General features: G+C 46.1%; 1 protein-coding gene across 1 annotated transcript in view; it reads right to left on the bottom strand.

Annotated features, from left to right (window-relative positions):
* LOC140395604 (dynein axonemal heavy chain 17-like) overlaps window positions 1–13,604 on the bottom strand; it is an 896,966-nt gene that overhangs the window by 187,187 nt on the left and 696,175 nt on the right. Inside the window, exons 60-61 of the mRNA XM_072483576.1 lie at window positions 8,344–8,561; window positions 3,926–4,133 (exon numbers count right to left, since the gene is read on the bottom strand). Coding sequence (XP_072339677.1) covers window positions 3,926–4,133; window positions 8,344–8,561 — 426 coding nt within the window. The remainder of the gene's footprint in view (window positions 1–3,925; window positions 4,134–8,343; window positions 8,562–13,604) is intronic.

Raw genomic sequence — 13,604 nt, 5'->3', positions numbered from 1 at the left:
AATGGGAGAAGCGAGGGAAAGAAAACAAAATGGCGGCGGCCAGGGGCAAAGGGGAGCTGCAGGAGTTCATCAAGCGCTGCTTCGAGGAGCAGCGCGAGGAGATGAGCAAGGAGATGTTGGCGCCTGTGCTTTTGGCAATTGAAGGACTCGGGATCACCCAGAAGGCCCACGAAGCTAAGATCCAGGAGGTACAGAAAAGAGTACTAAAGCGGGACAAGGACCCACTGCAATGTGTATCGTACAGGCCGATCACGCTCCTCAATGTGATTTCCAGCAAAGTTGCTGGCAAAAGTGCTGGCCACGAGGATCGAGGACTGTGTCCCGGGGGTAATCCACGAGGACCAGGCGGGATTTGTAAAGGGCGGGCAACTAAACACCAATGTGCGGCGGCTCTTAAACGTGATAATGATGCCATCGGAGGAGGGAGAGGCGGAGATAGTGGCAGCTATGGATCCGGAGAAGGCCTTTGACTGAGTAGAGTGGGAGTACCTCTGGGAGGTGCTGTGTAGGTTTGGGTTCGGGGTAGGGTTTATCAATTGGGTTAAGCTCCTTTACAGAGCCCCGATGGCGAGTGTAGTGATGAACCGGCAGAGGTCGGTGTACTTTTGACTGTACCGAGGGACGAGGCAGGGGTGCCCCCTGTCCCCCCTGTTGTTCGCATTGGCGATCGAACCATTGGCCATGTCATTGAGGGAGTCTAATAAATGGAGGGGGGTGGTCCGAGGGGGAGAAGAGCATCGGGTGTCGCTACATGCGGATGACCTGTACGTGGTGGATCCAATGGAGGGGATGGTGGAGGTCATGCAGACTCTAAGGGAGTTTGGGGAGTTTTCGGGCTATAAGCTCAATGTAGGGAAGAGTGAGCTCTTTGAATTACAGGCGGGGGACCAAGAAAGAGGGATAGGGGACCTACCGCTGAGGAGGGCGGAGGGGAGCTTTCGGTATCTGGGGATCCAGATAGCCAGGAGTTGGGGGACCCTACATGAACTGAATCTGACGAGGTTGGTGGAGCAAATGGAGGAGGATTTCAAAAGATGGGACATGTTACCGCTCTCGCTGGCGGGTAGGGTGCAGTCGGTCAAAATGGTGGTCCTTCCGAGATTTCTGTTTGTGTTTCAGTGCCTTCCCATCGTGATCACTAAGGCCTTTTTTAAGAGAGTAGGCAGGAGTATTATGGGGTTTGTGTGGGCGAATAAGACCCCGAGAGTAAGGAGAGGGTTCCTGGAACGCAGTAGGGACACTAGAGGAGGGTTGGCGCTGCCAAACCTGGGGAGCTACTACTGGGCAGCAAATGTGGCAATGATCCGCAAGTGGGTTATGGAGGGAGAGGGGACGGCATGGAAGAGGATGGAGATGGCGCCCTGTAAAGGAACGAGACTGGGGGCGTTGGTGACGGCACCGCTGCCGCTCTCGCCGACAAAGTATACCACGAGCCCGGTGGTGGCGGCAACGCTAAGGATCTGGGGCCAGTGGAGACGGCACCGGGGTGCAATGGGAGCATCTGTGTGGTCCCCGATCAGGGGTAACCACCGGTTTGTCCAGGGGAAGATGGACGGGGGGTTCCAGAGCTGGCATCGGGCGGGGATTGGAAGAATGGGGGACCTGTTCATCGACGGGACGTTTGCGAGCCTAGGGGTACCGGAGGAGAAGTTCGAGTTACCCCCGGGAAATGCCTTTAGATATATGCAGGTGATGGCTTTAGTGAGGCGACAGGTGAGGGAATTCCCGTTGCTCCCGGCACAAGAAGTTCAAGATAGGGTGATCTCGGGTGTATGGGTCGGGGAGGGCAAGGTGTCGGAAATACACCAGGAGTTGAAAGAAGAGGGGGAAGCGCTGGTAGAAGAGTTGAAGGGTAAATGGGAGGAGGAGCTGGGGGAGGGGATTGAGGAACGTCTGTGGGCTGATGCCCTAGGTAGGGTTAATTCCTCCTTCTCGTGTGCCAGGCTCAGCCTGATACAATTTAAGGTGGTCCACAGAGCGCACTTGACGGGGGCGAGGTTGAGTAGGTTTTTGGGGTAGAGGACAGATGTGGAAGGTGCTCAGGGAGCCCAGCGAACCATGTCCATATGTTTTGGTCATGCCCGGCACTGGAGGGGTTCTGGAGAGGAGTGGCGGGAGCAATATCTCAGGTGGTGAAAGTCTGGGTCAAGCCAAGCTGGGGGCTAGCTATATTTGGAGTAGTGGACGAACCGGGAGTGCAGGAGGCGAAAGAGGCCGGCATTCTGGCCTTTGCATCCCTAGTAGCCCGGCGAAGGATCTTGCTAATGTGGAAGGAGGCGAAGCCCCCCCAGCCTGGAGGCCTGGATAAATGATATGGTTGGGTTCATAAAGTTGGAGAGGATTAAGTTTGCCTTGAGAGGGTCTGCGCAGGGGTTCTACAGGCGGTGGCAACCGTTCCTAGACTATCTCGCGGAGCGTTAGAGGAAGGTCGGTCAGCAGCAGCAGCAACCTTAGGGGGGGGGGGGGGAGGGGGTGGAGGGGACGTCCTGGGAGGGGGGGGGGAAAGGGGGGACTGCCTGGGAGGGCGGATGAGCAAGAGATAACATGAAGGGTTGGGGAAACTGGCACGTATGGGTGGGGGCCAGTGTACAAAGCTGTGTAAATATATAATTTTGCCATGTGTATATCTTGCTCTGCACGATTTCTCGTTTTTTTTTGTTATGGGGGGGGGTGGTTATTGTTTGTAAGGGAGAAAAATTGTCTTAAAAAACTTTAATAAATATATATTTTTTTAAAAAGAAAGCTTATGTTGTGAAAGGTGACAAGATCCCAGAGGATAAATGGGCTGTTGCTTAGCAACCAGGGGCCACCTTTAGGGGAAAAGACTTTGAGATTTTAGTTTTAACTGAACCCATTAGCAGAGGATCTTCACAGCTAGAGAGAGAGCGGTTCTCTCAGCTCTGCCAGCAATAGAAGCAGAAGCAGGACCATGGGGTAATGGGCAAGAATGCAAGTCCCAGAAACGAAAGGACGATTAGTTCTGGAACAAAGAAAATGAAGAGAATTTCCAGGAAGTTTGAAGTAAAAAGGAAAGCCGGAACTGGAATTTGGGCATGGTACTATTTACTGAAGTTAATGAAAGACATGGAAAGATGGAAAGGGAAGACTGGGTGAAATTGGCTGGAGAAAAGCAAGATAGGTGAAGCAATTTTCAGGTTGGTGTATTTATTCCAGTCATTGGAGTAGTAGTATTTGGTTGTGGACTGAATATGTGAGAGATCTTGCATGGAAGCTTGAATGCACGTGGCAATTCAAGACAAAATAATACTGAGAGTTGTAAATCCTGGAGGTGGATCCTTGCTGAAAACAGCTGAGGGAAGGCATTGTTCTAAGAAGATTCTGAAACATTTATTTCGAGAGTAGAGTTTGGAAAACCTTGTGTGACAATCATCTGTGAGGTATTTGGGGAGAAATCCACAGAAGATCAATTGGCTGACATCTACCATTTGATTTCAGAGTGGGGTGTTATCTGACCACAGTTACTCTGTAGGGTTACAGGGACTGTGTGTTTACTGAGAACATTTTAACATAAGATATATTTTGTCACTTGTGTTATCCTTAAAATCTGTGTACATTTGTGAAGATAAGTGGGAGTGAAGGAGTATTGTATCATAGTCAAACTTTTCATGTTTAATAAATGTTTTTGTTGTTGCAAAAAGATAATTGGCATTCCTGTGATTCTGTTCATCCATGTTTTACAAAAGAAGTATAAATTAGTCTTTTGAACCAGGGTTCCATTCTGGAACTTTCCCATCCACTAGTAACATCAACTGGAATTGGACGTCATAACTGTAAAGCATGAATGCAATTTTACATATAGATACTTTTTAAAATACATCCTGCAGTATTGTGTATATTTAAACTTCTTATTAAATGCTAAAAATGGAAAATAATGTGTAGTACATTACTTGACATACACACTTACATTTATCATACGTGTGATACCAGCAAGTTTTTCCTGTGCAGCTGCCAGTTCAGCATTAGCCTGTGCCAGGGCTATCCTTTTAGGTTCCACTTCACAGAAAACCTCATAAAATCTTACAATGTTTATACACCATGAACACAGACCAGCTGCAGCTATGGACTTTGTACGAATAAAATCAGCATCAAACATTGGATTATCAAGAAATGGCCTGTTAAAAGTGGTGGAAATAAGTAAATATTAAAACAAAAGTAACCAACTCATTAAGAATGCGGTCAAATAAAGGAGCCATTCAATATCCTAGACGAAAGAATATAATCTTTTTTTATATTACAACCTAAGTAATACAATAAACATTTGATGCATTACATATGAGCAGTGGTAAACAGTTGGAATATTTTCAATCCAAAATTGGTTTGGAAAATATGTTTGTACACATTTAAGTCCAAAACCAATAAGAGATAAATATGCCCAGATTTCAGTCTAAACATGCTTTATTTTTATTTTCATGAGGTCCATGGGTAACTGCATTGGCTCCAGTTATGCCTGTCTTTTTGTGGGATATGTGGAACATTCCTTGTTCCAGTCCTACTCAGGTGCCCCCCCACCCCCCCACCCCCCCACCCCCCCCCCACCACGGAACTCTTTTTCCATTACATCGATGGCTGTTATCAGTGCTACTTCATGCTCCAGTGTGGACCTATAAAAAAATATTGGGCAGGATTCTCTGTCCCGCCGCACCCGTTTTCTGGTGTGGCGCACCCCCGCCGGCAGCGGGATCGTCCGTCCAGGCAGCCAGCCAATGAGGTCTTCCATTATAGGCACCCCCACGCCAACAGGAAATCTGCGGGCATGAGTGTGCTGCAGGTGAAATGGAGGATCCCGCCGGCGGAGACTCCAGCTCATTGACTTTGCTTCCAATTTCCATCTCTCTTTCACCTTCACATGGCCTATCTCCAACTCTTCCCTTCCATAGCCTCTCTGTCTCCATTCCTGGTGATAGCCTGACCACCAATATCCATTACTCCCACAGCTACCTTGACTACAACACCCACACACAGTTACCTGTAAGGACTCAATTTCATTCTCCCACTTTCTCTGCCTCCATCGCATCTGTTCCGATGATCCAACACTCTCTGGGACCTTGAAATTCAAACTGACAGTGCTGGATTATCAATGCAGAGATGGGAATCAGAGGTCAGGACTGTTTCTGTGTCATGATTCCACTTCCGGAGGGAGACGGGGTCAGAAATGGGTTCTGAAGTTTCACGGCAAAATCCACTCCACTAAAGGTAGTTTTCACACCCAATTAATAGTTGTCAGGATGAAAATGAATGCAGATCAATTCAGTTGCGTGTCTGATTTAAACTCACCACGGCAGATATTACTGTGGCTGCTGTTTCATTGCTGGACTCACAGAAAACCTCATTTCTATGATGTCTCAAGAGAGCCAAAGCCTACAACCTGAGGACGGGTCAATCCCTTATTTTTCAGACAAGCATCTGAGAGGGGTGCTAGAGGCCATGAGGATTTAGGAACAAGATTCTCTACTCAGAGAAAGTTAGGAGAAATCACTCACACAGAGCCAGCGGTGTGGATGGACACTGCGTCACAGAAGTGTGGGGGGCAGAACCTGGATCCAGTCCTGAAAAAGTTTCAATGACCTGGTACACTTAGGCAAGGTGATTACAACCACAAACCTCAGAACAGGCCTCTGGGTATTCACCTTCCGGCAGACAAACTTGAGGAGCCTCAGAGTGTTTGTTGCTCCAAAACATAGGAGGCTATTTACCGATTCCGCAGAATGTCTCTGAGCCATAGTGCTGTTGTCATGAGAATGTCGCTTTAAGAAATGTTTGGCTGCTCATGTTACTGCAGTGATGTCAGAGTGTGGGTGGAGCTGAGCTCTGGTTCTGCTTTTTAGTTTCACTTTGAGAAAAGCTTGGGTGTGTCTGTCTTTTTGTTTTTGTTTTTCAGTGTTGCAGCTGAAGTCAGCCAAAGCAGCTGTACTGTTGACCTCTGCCATGAAGGACTATCTCTTGATCATTTGGTGAATTCAGAAATGTAAATGTTTTCAGTAGTGATGTAAACTCTGATGTGCTTATGTTTGAAGGTTTGTTAAGTCTTCTGGGTGTTAAAAGAACAGCATACAGATTACTTAGTGTTGTATTCTTTGGGGGGTGTATTTGATTTGCTGGTTGCTAAGATGTTCACTGTTTGTTTTAGAAAGGTTAACTGAGTTCATAGAATAAACATTGTTTTGTTTTAAAAAATACTTTTTCATTTCTGTTGTACCACACCTGTAGAGTGGGCCGTGTGCTCCCCATACCACAATCTAGTAAAAGTTGTGGGTCAGGTGAACTCCATGATACACTTTGGGATTCTCTAAACCCTGGCCCATAACACTGTTAAGTACCTGCCGGCAGTGGAACATGCACCTTCCAATGAATTTAAGGTCCTTCATTAGTTGTAGAGGGCAGCAATGCCTTTTCACGCTCCCCATTGCCTTCCAGGCAAAATTAGAAGTAATAGAAGAATTAGAAGGGACATGATAAAAACCTTCTTCATCCAGAGGATAGAGAGTCTGCAATTTGCTACCTCGTTTGGTGTTGGAGGCAGAAACCCTCAAATCATTAGGACCTGCACCTGAAGTGCTGTAACCTACAACAGGTTTGTTTTGAATCACTAGCTTTCGGAGCACAGCTCCTTCCTCAGGTGAATGAAGAGGTGGGTTCCAGAAACATGTATATATAGACGACGTCAAAGATGCAAGACGGTACTTTGAATGCGAGCTTTTGCAGGTAATTAAGTCTTTATAGGTCCAGACGGAGCAACTGGAGAGAAGGATAATCACAGGTTAAAGAGGTGTGAATTGTCACAAGCCAGCACAGTTGGTTGGATTTTGCAAGCCCAGGTCAGATGGTGGGGGGTGAATGTTGCGACATGAATCGAAGGTCCCGGTTGAGGCCATACTCATGTGTGCGGTACTTGGCAATAAGTTTCTGCTTGCCGATACTGCGTTGTCGCGCATCCTTACATAGGGGCTGGATTCTCCATTTCACAGCCTTGCAGGGGGCTAGCTGGCCCCTATCCAGCTTCACTGCTCCTCGTCCCCTCACAAAAGTGTAAATCTGACCCTACTTCCAGTTCTCTCCAGCTTTGACAAAGAGTCATCCAGACTCAAAAGGTTAGCTCCCTTCTCTCTCCACAGATGCTGTCAGATCTGCTGAGATTGTCCAACAGGTTCCTGACTGGTATTTTGGGGGCATTATAGGCAGTGTAGAGCTATGTAAATATGTTTCAAATTTAAATGTGCAACAACACCCTTAGTGTTGGGTGGGGTTACTGGGTTATGGGGATAGGGTGGAGGTATGAGCTTGGGTGGGGTGCTCTTTCCAAGAGCCGATGCAGACTCGATGGGCCGAATGGCCTCCTTCTGCACTGTAAATTCTATGATTCTATGAACACCATCAGAATGTATTATACATTTGACTGTATAATACCAGATGCAAAGGAGAATCATACAGAAATGGGGCACCACCTACCAGCCGCTTCCTGCCAGAACAGGGTGCGACGCGGCCAGTATATCTCGGGAATGGCCTCTCCTGGGATTCCCGATCGCCATTATCTGACCAGCTCTCGTGTGAAGTCGTGATCTGGTCCCGCCCACAATGGGCGCAGCTAAGTGAGTTTAAGAACCCACTTAGCCATGCTCGTGCCAGATCTAATGGCCTTATCATCAGCATCTATCAGCCTTGCTGAGGAGACTGCAGCTGGGTGCTGTTCAGCACTGGTCCCCACAAATGGGGAACGGTACCAAGGTGGGGGGGGGGGGTCTCCACACAGACAGTCACCCAAGGCTGGAATTGAACCCGGGTCCCTCGCGCTGTGAGGCAGCAGTGCTAACAACTGTGCCACTGTACCGCCCGTACACTTCTGTACATCTCTGTAAAGGTATAGCTGAGGTGAAAGACTAATGTACGATAGTTAATCTTTTCTTGTTTAACAAATGTCTTATTCTTTTGGCAAAATTGGAGGTCCTGCGATTCTGTTCAGCCACGTCTCTAAACAAAAAATAAAAGTCATGATCTATTGAGCCATGGATCTGCCCTGGAACTCACAGCTGGGATTATAACAATAGACACAACTTTATTTAGTCTCAGCATGAGTCCTGAGGCTTCTTTCCCATGGTAGACGCAGGATGAGTTGGGATGAATGATGTCAGGGCAAAGGGTTGTGAGTGAGGAGGCGCATGGGTTCGCAAAAATTCAGGCCTAAGTTTATCGAAAGATAAATGCATTTCCAACCAGCTTTACAATCAGTAAAATATGTTTTAAAGAAAGGTAGTAGTGATTGTGATATGATTAAAAACAGTGCTATATTCAAAGCAATAGAAGAGTTAAAATAAATAATTGACATACCGGAAAGCTTTCAAAGAAGACTCAGGAATGCGTTCCTTGTCATAATTTATCAGTGAATCTAAAAAAGCATCCACTTTACCCATCATAACCTTGGCAGCTTTCCAACTCTTGTCCTTTGGGACTTTTCCACTTGGTGCTAAAAGGATCATCACAGCAGCAGAAACAATAACTACGGCATCTGGTGGAGAGCCGAAAGATTTCAGTTCTGTCAAGTTGCTCTGCCAAGAAAAAGAAATCTGATTAATAATTTAAAACAAAATATGAAAATAAATATCCTTACAGAGCATCTTTGTTGAGTTCTCAAGGTGTACTACTTAAAACAGGCTGAAGAGAAAAAAAATATTTTTCACTTTTCCAATAAAGGCATTTGGGATTTATTTTGGTCATGGGATGGGAGGAAGTTTGGAATTTCCAGCACCCTAATCAACAATGTTTCAATGTCTCTGGTGAGCCAGCAAAGTTCTCTCTTTACCCGAACAAAATTGGCATGACATTTTTAAAAATAGTTTTGAAGTGCTTGAAGCTGCTTCCACTTATAACAATAACAACAATACAAGGGAGTGCTGCGAAGCACGGTGGCACAGTGGTTTGCACTGTTGCTTCACAGCGCCAAGGTCCCAGGTTTGACTCCTGGCTTGGGTCACGGATTCTGCACGTTCTCCCCGTGTCTGCGTGGGTTTCCTTGTGCTCTGTTTTCCTCCCACAAGTCCCGAAAGACGAGCTGTTAGTGATTTTGGACATTCTTAATTCTCCCTCTATGTACCTGAACAGGCGCCAGAGTGTGGCGACTAGGGGATTTTCACAGTAACTTAATTGCAGTGTTAATGTAAGCCTATTTGTGACATTAAAGATTACTATTATTATTCGGTTTCCAAGGCTAATTCCTGGGATGGCGGGTCTGTCATATAAGGAGAGACAAAATCGTTTAGGATTATATTCATTGGAGTTTACAAGAGTGAGATGGGGTCCCATAGAAACTTGTAAAATTCTAACAGGATTAGTCAGGGTAGATTCAGAAAGAATGCTCTCAATGGTGAGGGAGTCCAGAACTAGGAGTCGTAGTTTGAGAATAAAGGTTAAACCTTTAGGACTGAGGTGAGAAGAAATGTCTTCACCTAGAGAGTGGTGAATCTGCAGAATTAACTACCACAGAAAATAGTTGAGGCCAAAACATTGTGTGATTTCAAGAAGGAATTAGATGTAGCTCTTGGGGCTAAAGGGATAAAGCGATATGGGTTGGAGGGCAGGGTCAGGGTGCTGAATTTGATGATCAGCCACGATCATAAAGTTCTTTGAGGAAGTAAGAAGGAAGTTAGACAAAGGAGAACCAGTGGACGTGATTTATTTAGATTTCCAGAAGGCCTTTGACAAGGTGCTGCATAGAGACTGTTATATATGTTAAGAGCTCATGGTGTTAAGGGTAAGATCCTGGCATGGATAGAGGATTGGCTGACTGGCAGAAGGCAGAGAGTGGGGATAAAGGTTTTTTTTTCAGGATGGCAGCCAGTGACTAGTGGTATGCCTCAGGGGTCTGTGCTGGGACCACAACTTCTCACAATATACATAAATGATCTGGAAGAAGGAACTGAAGGCACTGTTGCTAAGTTTGCAGATGATACAAAGATCAGAAGGACAGATAGTGTTGAGGAAGCAGGGGGGCTGCAGAAGGACTTCGACAGGCTCGGAGAGTGGGGAAAGAAATGGCAGATGGAATACAATGTGGAAAAGTGTGAGGTTGTGCACTTTGGAAGGAGAAATGGAGGCATAGATTATTTTCGAAAATGGGAAGATGCTTATGAAATCAGAAGCACAAAGGGATTTAGGAGTCTTTGTTCACGATTCTCTGAAGGTTAACGTGCAGGTTCAGTCAGCAGTTAGGAAGGCAAATGCAATGTTAGCATTCATGTCGAGAGGGCTAGAATACAGACCAGAGATGTACTTCTGAGGCTATATAAGACTCTGGTCAGACCCCATTTGGAGTATTGTGAGCAGTTGTAGGCCCCGTATCTAAGGAAGGATGTGTTGGCCTTGGAAAGAGTCCAGAGGAGCTTCACAAGAATAATCCCTGGAATGAAGAGCTTGCCGTATGAGAAATGGTTGAGGACTCTGGGTCTGTACTCAATGGAGGTTAGAAGGGTGAGGGGGGATCTTATTGAAAATTACAGGATATTGCGAGGCTTGGATAGAGTGGACGTGGAAAGGATGTTTCCACTTGTAGTAAAAACTAGAAGCAGAGGACACAATCTCAGACTAAAGGGACGATCGTTTAAAGAGAGGTGAGGAATTTCTTCAGCCAGAGAGTGGTGAATCTATGGAACTCTTTGCCGCAGAAGGCTGTGGAGGCCAAATCACTGAGTGTCTTTAAGACAGAGATAGATCGGTTCTTGATTAATAATGGGATCAGGGGTTATGGGGAGAAGGCTGGAGAATGGGGATGAGAAAAATATCAGCCATGATTGAATGGCGGAACAGACTCGATGGGCCGAGTGGCTTAATTCTGCTCCTAGGTCTTATGGTCTTATAATAAATGGTGCAGCAGGCTTGAAGGGCAGAATGGCCTACTCCTGCTTCTATTTTCTATGTTTCTATGTATGAAATCTGCATCCTTACCTGGTCTGGCCTACATGTGACTCTAGATCTACAGCAATGTGGTTGACTATTAACTGCCCTCTGAAATAGTCTAGCAATCCACTCAGTAGTACCAAACCACTAAACAGCCAATAAAAAGGAATGAAACCAGATGGACCAGCCTGCTTTGATCTCAGCACCAGAAACAACAAACTCAGCCCTGTCGATCCTTCAAAGTCCTCCTTACTAACATCTGGGGGATTATACCAAAATTGGGAGAGCTGTTTCACAGATTAGACAAAAAACAGCTTGAGATGCTCATTCTAATGGATGCATTCCTTACAGATAAAGTCCCAGATGCCACCATCACCATCTCTGGGTATCACCTGTCCCAGCAGCAGGACAGGCCCAGCAGAGGTAGCACCCAGTGGTATACAGTCAGGAGAGTGTTGCACTGGAAGTCCTCAACATTGGTCTGGAACCCCTGATGTCTCATGGCATCATGTCAAACATAGACAAAGAAACTTACCGGTTGATTACCACCTACTGCTTCCCTGCTCCCCTTCAGCTGATGAATCAGTACTCCTCCATGTTGAACATCATTGCAGACAAAACTAGCCACGTTTTAAAGGACATGGCTGCTAGATTGCAGCATGTGGTGAGGGAACTAAAAAGAGGGAAAAACATACTTGACCCCATCCTCACAAATTTACCTGCCATGGATGAATCTGTCCATGACATGGGGAGGTGGTGTGTAGTGGTATTCTCATTGGACTAGTAATCCAGAGATTCAGGATAGTGCTCTTGGGACCCGGGTTTGAATCCCACCACGGCAGATGGTGAAATTTGAATTCAATAAAAATCTGGAATGAAAAGTCTGTTGATGACCATGAAATGCAGCAATGGGATGGAGTATTCGAGCTGTAAAAAGAGGCTGGACAGACTCGGATTGTTTTCTTTGGAGCAGAGAAGGCTGAGGGGGGACCTGATTATGGTGTATAAGATTATTACTTTTTCATTAAGGGGCAATTTAGCATGGCCAATCCACCTACCCTGCACATCTTTGGGTTGTGGGGGTGAGACCCATGCAGACATGGGGAGAATATGCAAAATCCACACTTTTGGTGACCCGGGGCTGGTATCGAACCCGGGTCCTTGGTGCCTTGAGGCAGTAGTGCTAACATCTGTACCACTGTGCCGCCCAACGATGTATAAGATTATGAGGGGTGGATAGGAAGCAGCTGTTACCCTTAGTTGAAGGGTCAATAATGAGGGAGCATAATTTTAAGGTGAGGGGCAGGAGGTTTTAGAGGAAATGTTTTTCACCTAGAGAGTGTGGGTAGTAGAGACCATCACCCTCTGCTTCCTGTCACTCAGCCAATTCTGGGTCCAATGCTGACTTTAAAGAGACATGCCGAGGCGTAGAGAAATGGATGGATCGAGCAGAGACCTTCTTGTTCAAAGAGACGGTCAATCGAGAAGGATTTTAGTTGGAGGAAGAAGAACAAAAGAAAATGGACTATATTATTAAACCCGTTTGCAAAAAACAAAAAAGTATATTTACTGTGTGCATTTCTTAAAGGATAGTGAAAAGGTGAAAAATGAATCCATCTTGAAGTTCATGGTATTTTCTATTCTTGGGGAAGGTGTCATGTGAGAGTACATTTAAAAAATGTGTGTTTAAGAGATGTACCTTTAAGAAATGGGTGTTTATCAGTGATATCAGAGTGTGGGTGGAGCTGGGCTGTTGTTGCTAACTTTTGGTTGGTTCAATTGGCTGTTTTATAACCTTTGCTCTAGAGTCGCCAGGTATCTTTATGATACCGCCACGAGGTTCAAGTTCAAGTAATGATCAATAACTCAATACACCAATTAGTAAGATTCAAATCAAAGCACATTTATTATACACAGTAAATCACTACTCATGCATAAACGCTACTTTCTAAGCTACTTCTAAAACTAACAGTCCTATACTTAGCTTCGGACTGGCCCACCAGGTCAGGGGAACAAATGGCCTTTTGTTCGGGTTCGGAGTCTGCGGGATTCAAAAGCTGGTATGGACTGGTAGCTAGGAGCACCTATCTTGTAGTGAGCGTTGACTTGAATCTTACGTTCTTTAGAGGCAGCTGGACAGGTCACTGTCAAGGGTTAGTTCGCGTTGCTGAGTGACCTGTCAAGAAGGACGATTTGAACTTGGGGGCTTTACTTTATGGTCCCCAGGGGCTTCCCGCCCTTCAGGGCAGACCCCCTACCTGGTTTCAAGTGATTGGACTTCATTCCAATCGCTTGGTTCGATTTCTCCAATGCTGGAGCGGTTCCCTGATCGTTGGGCGGTCTTTAGGTGTCCGTTAACCTCTTTTGTGTTGGCTCCTGCTGGCGCCGAGGAGTCTGGCTTGGCCTTGTTTACCTTAAATGTTTCGATTGTTCCGGCGGATCGCTCATTAGTATGTAGATGGCTGCTACATTATTATGCCGATGGTTGCTGGTATCGATGCTGTCTGGGCTTTTGCAGAGTCTAATACACAGTAAACTTGCACCTGCTAGTTTCTGCCTGTGTTGGCTGAATTTCCCTTCAGCCTTTGCTGTTCTCCATTTTACGTCGGGAATTGGCCAACCCAGGTGGCTACACACCCTCCTTGTGATCCTAACGCGAAGCGTGAAGGATCACATAACTGCGTTGTTCTTCATTCCCT

The sequence above is a fragment of the Scyliorhinus torazame genome, chromosome 18 (genome assembly GCF_047496885.1).
Source record: "Scyliorhinus torazame isolate Kashiwa2021f chromosome 18, sScyTor2.1, whole genome shotgun sequence".
Classification (NCBI taxonomy): Eukaryota; Metazoa; Chordata; class Chondrichthyes; order Carcharhiniformes; family Scyliorhinidae; genus Scyliorhinus; species Scyliorhinus torazame.
Note: the sequence above shows the minus strand (reverse complement) of the source record. Positions and strands in the feature narration are given on the sequence as shown.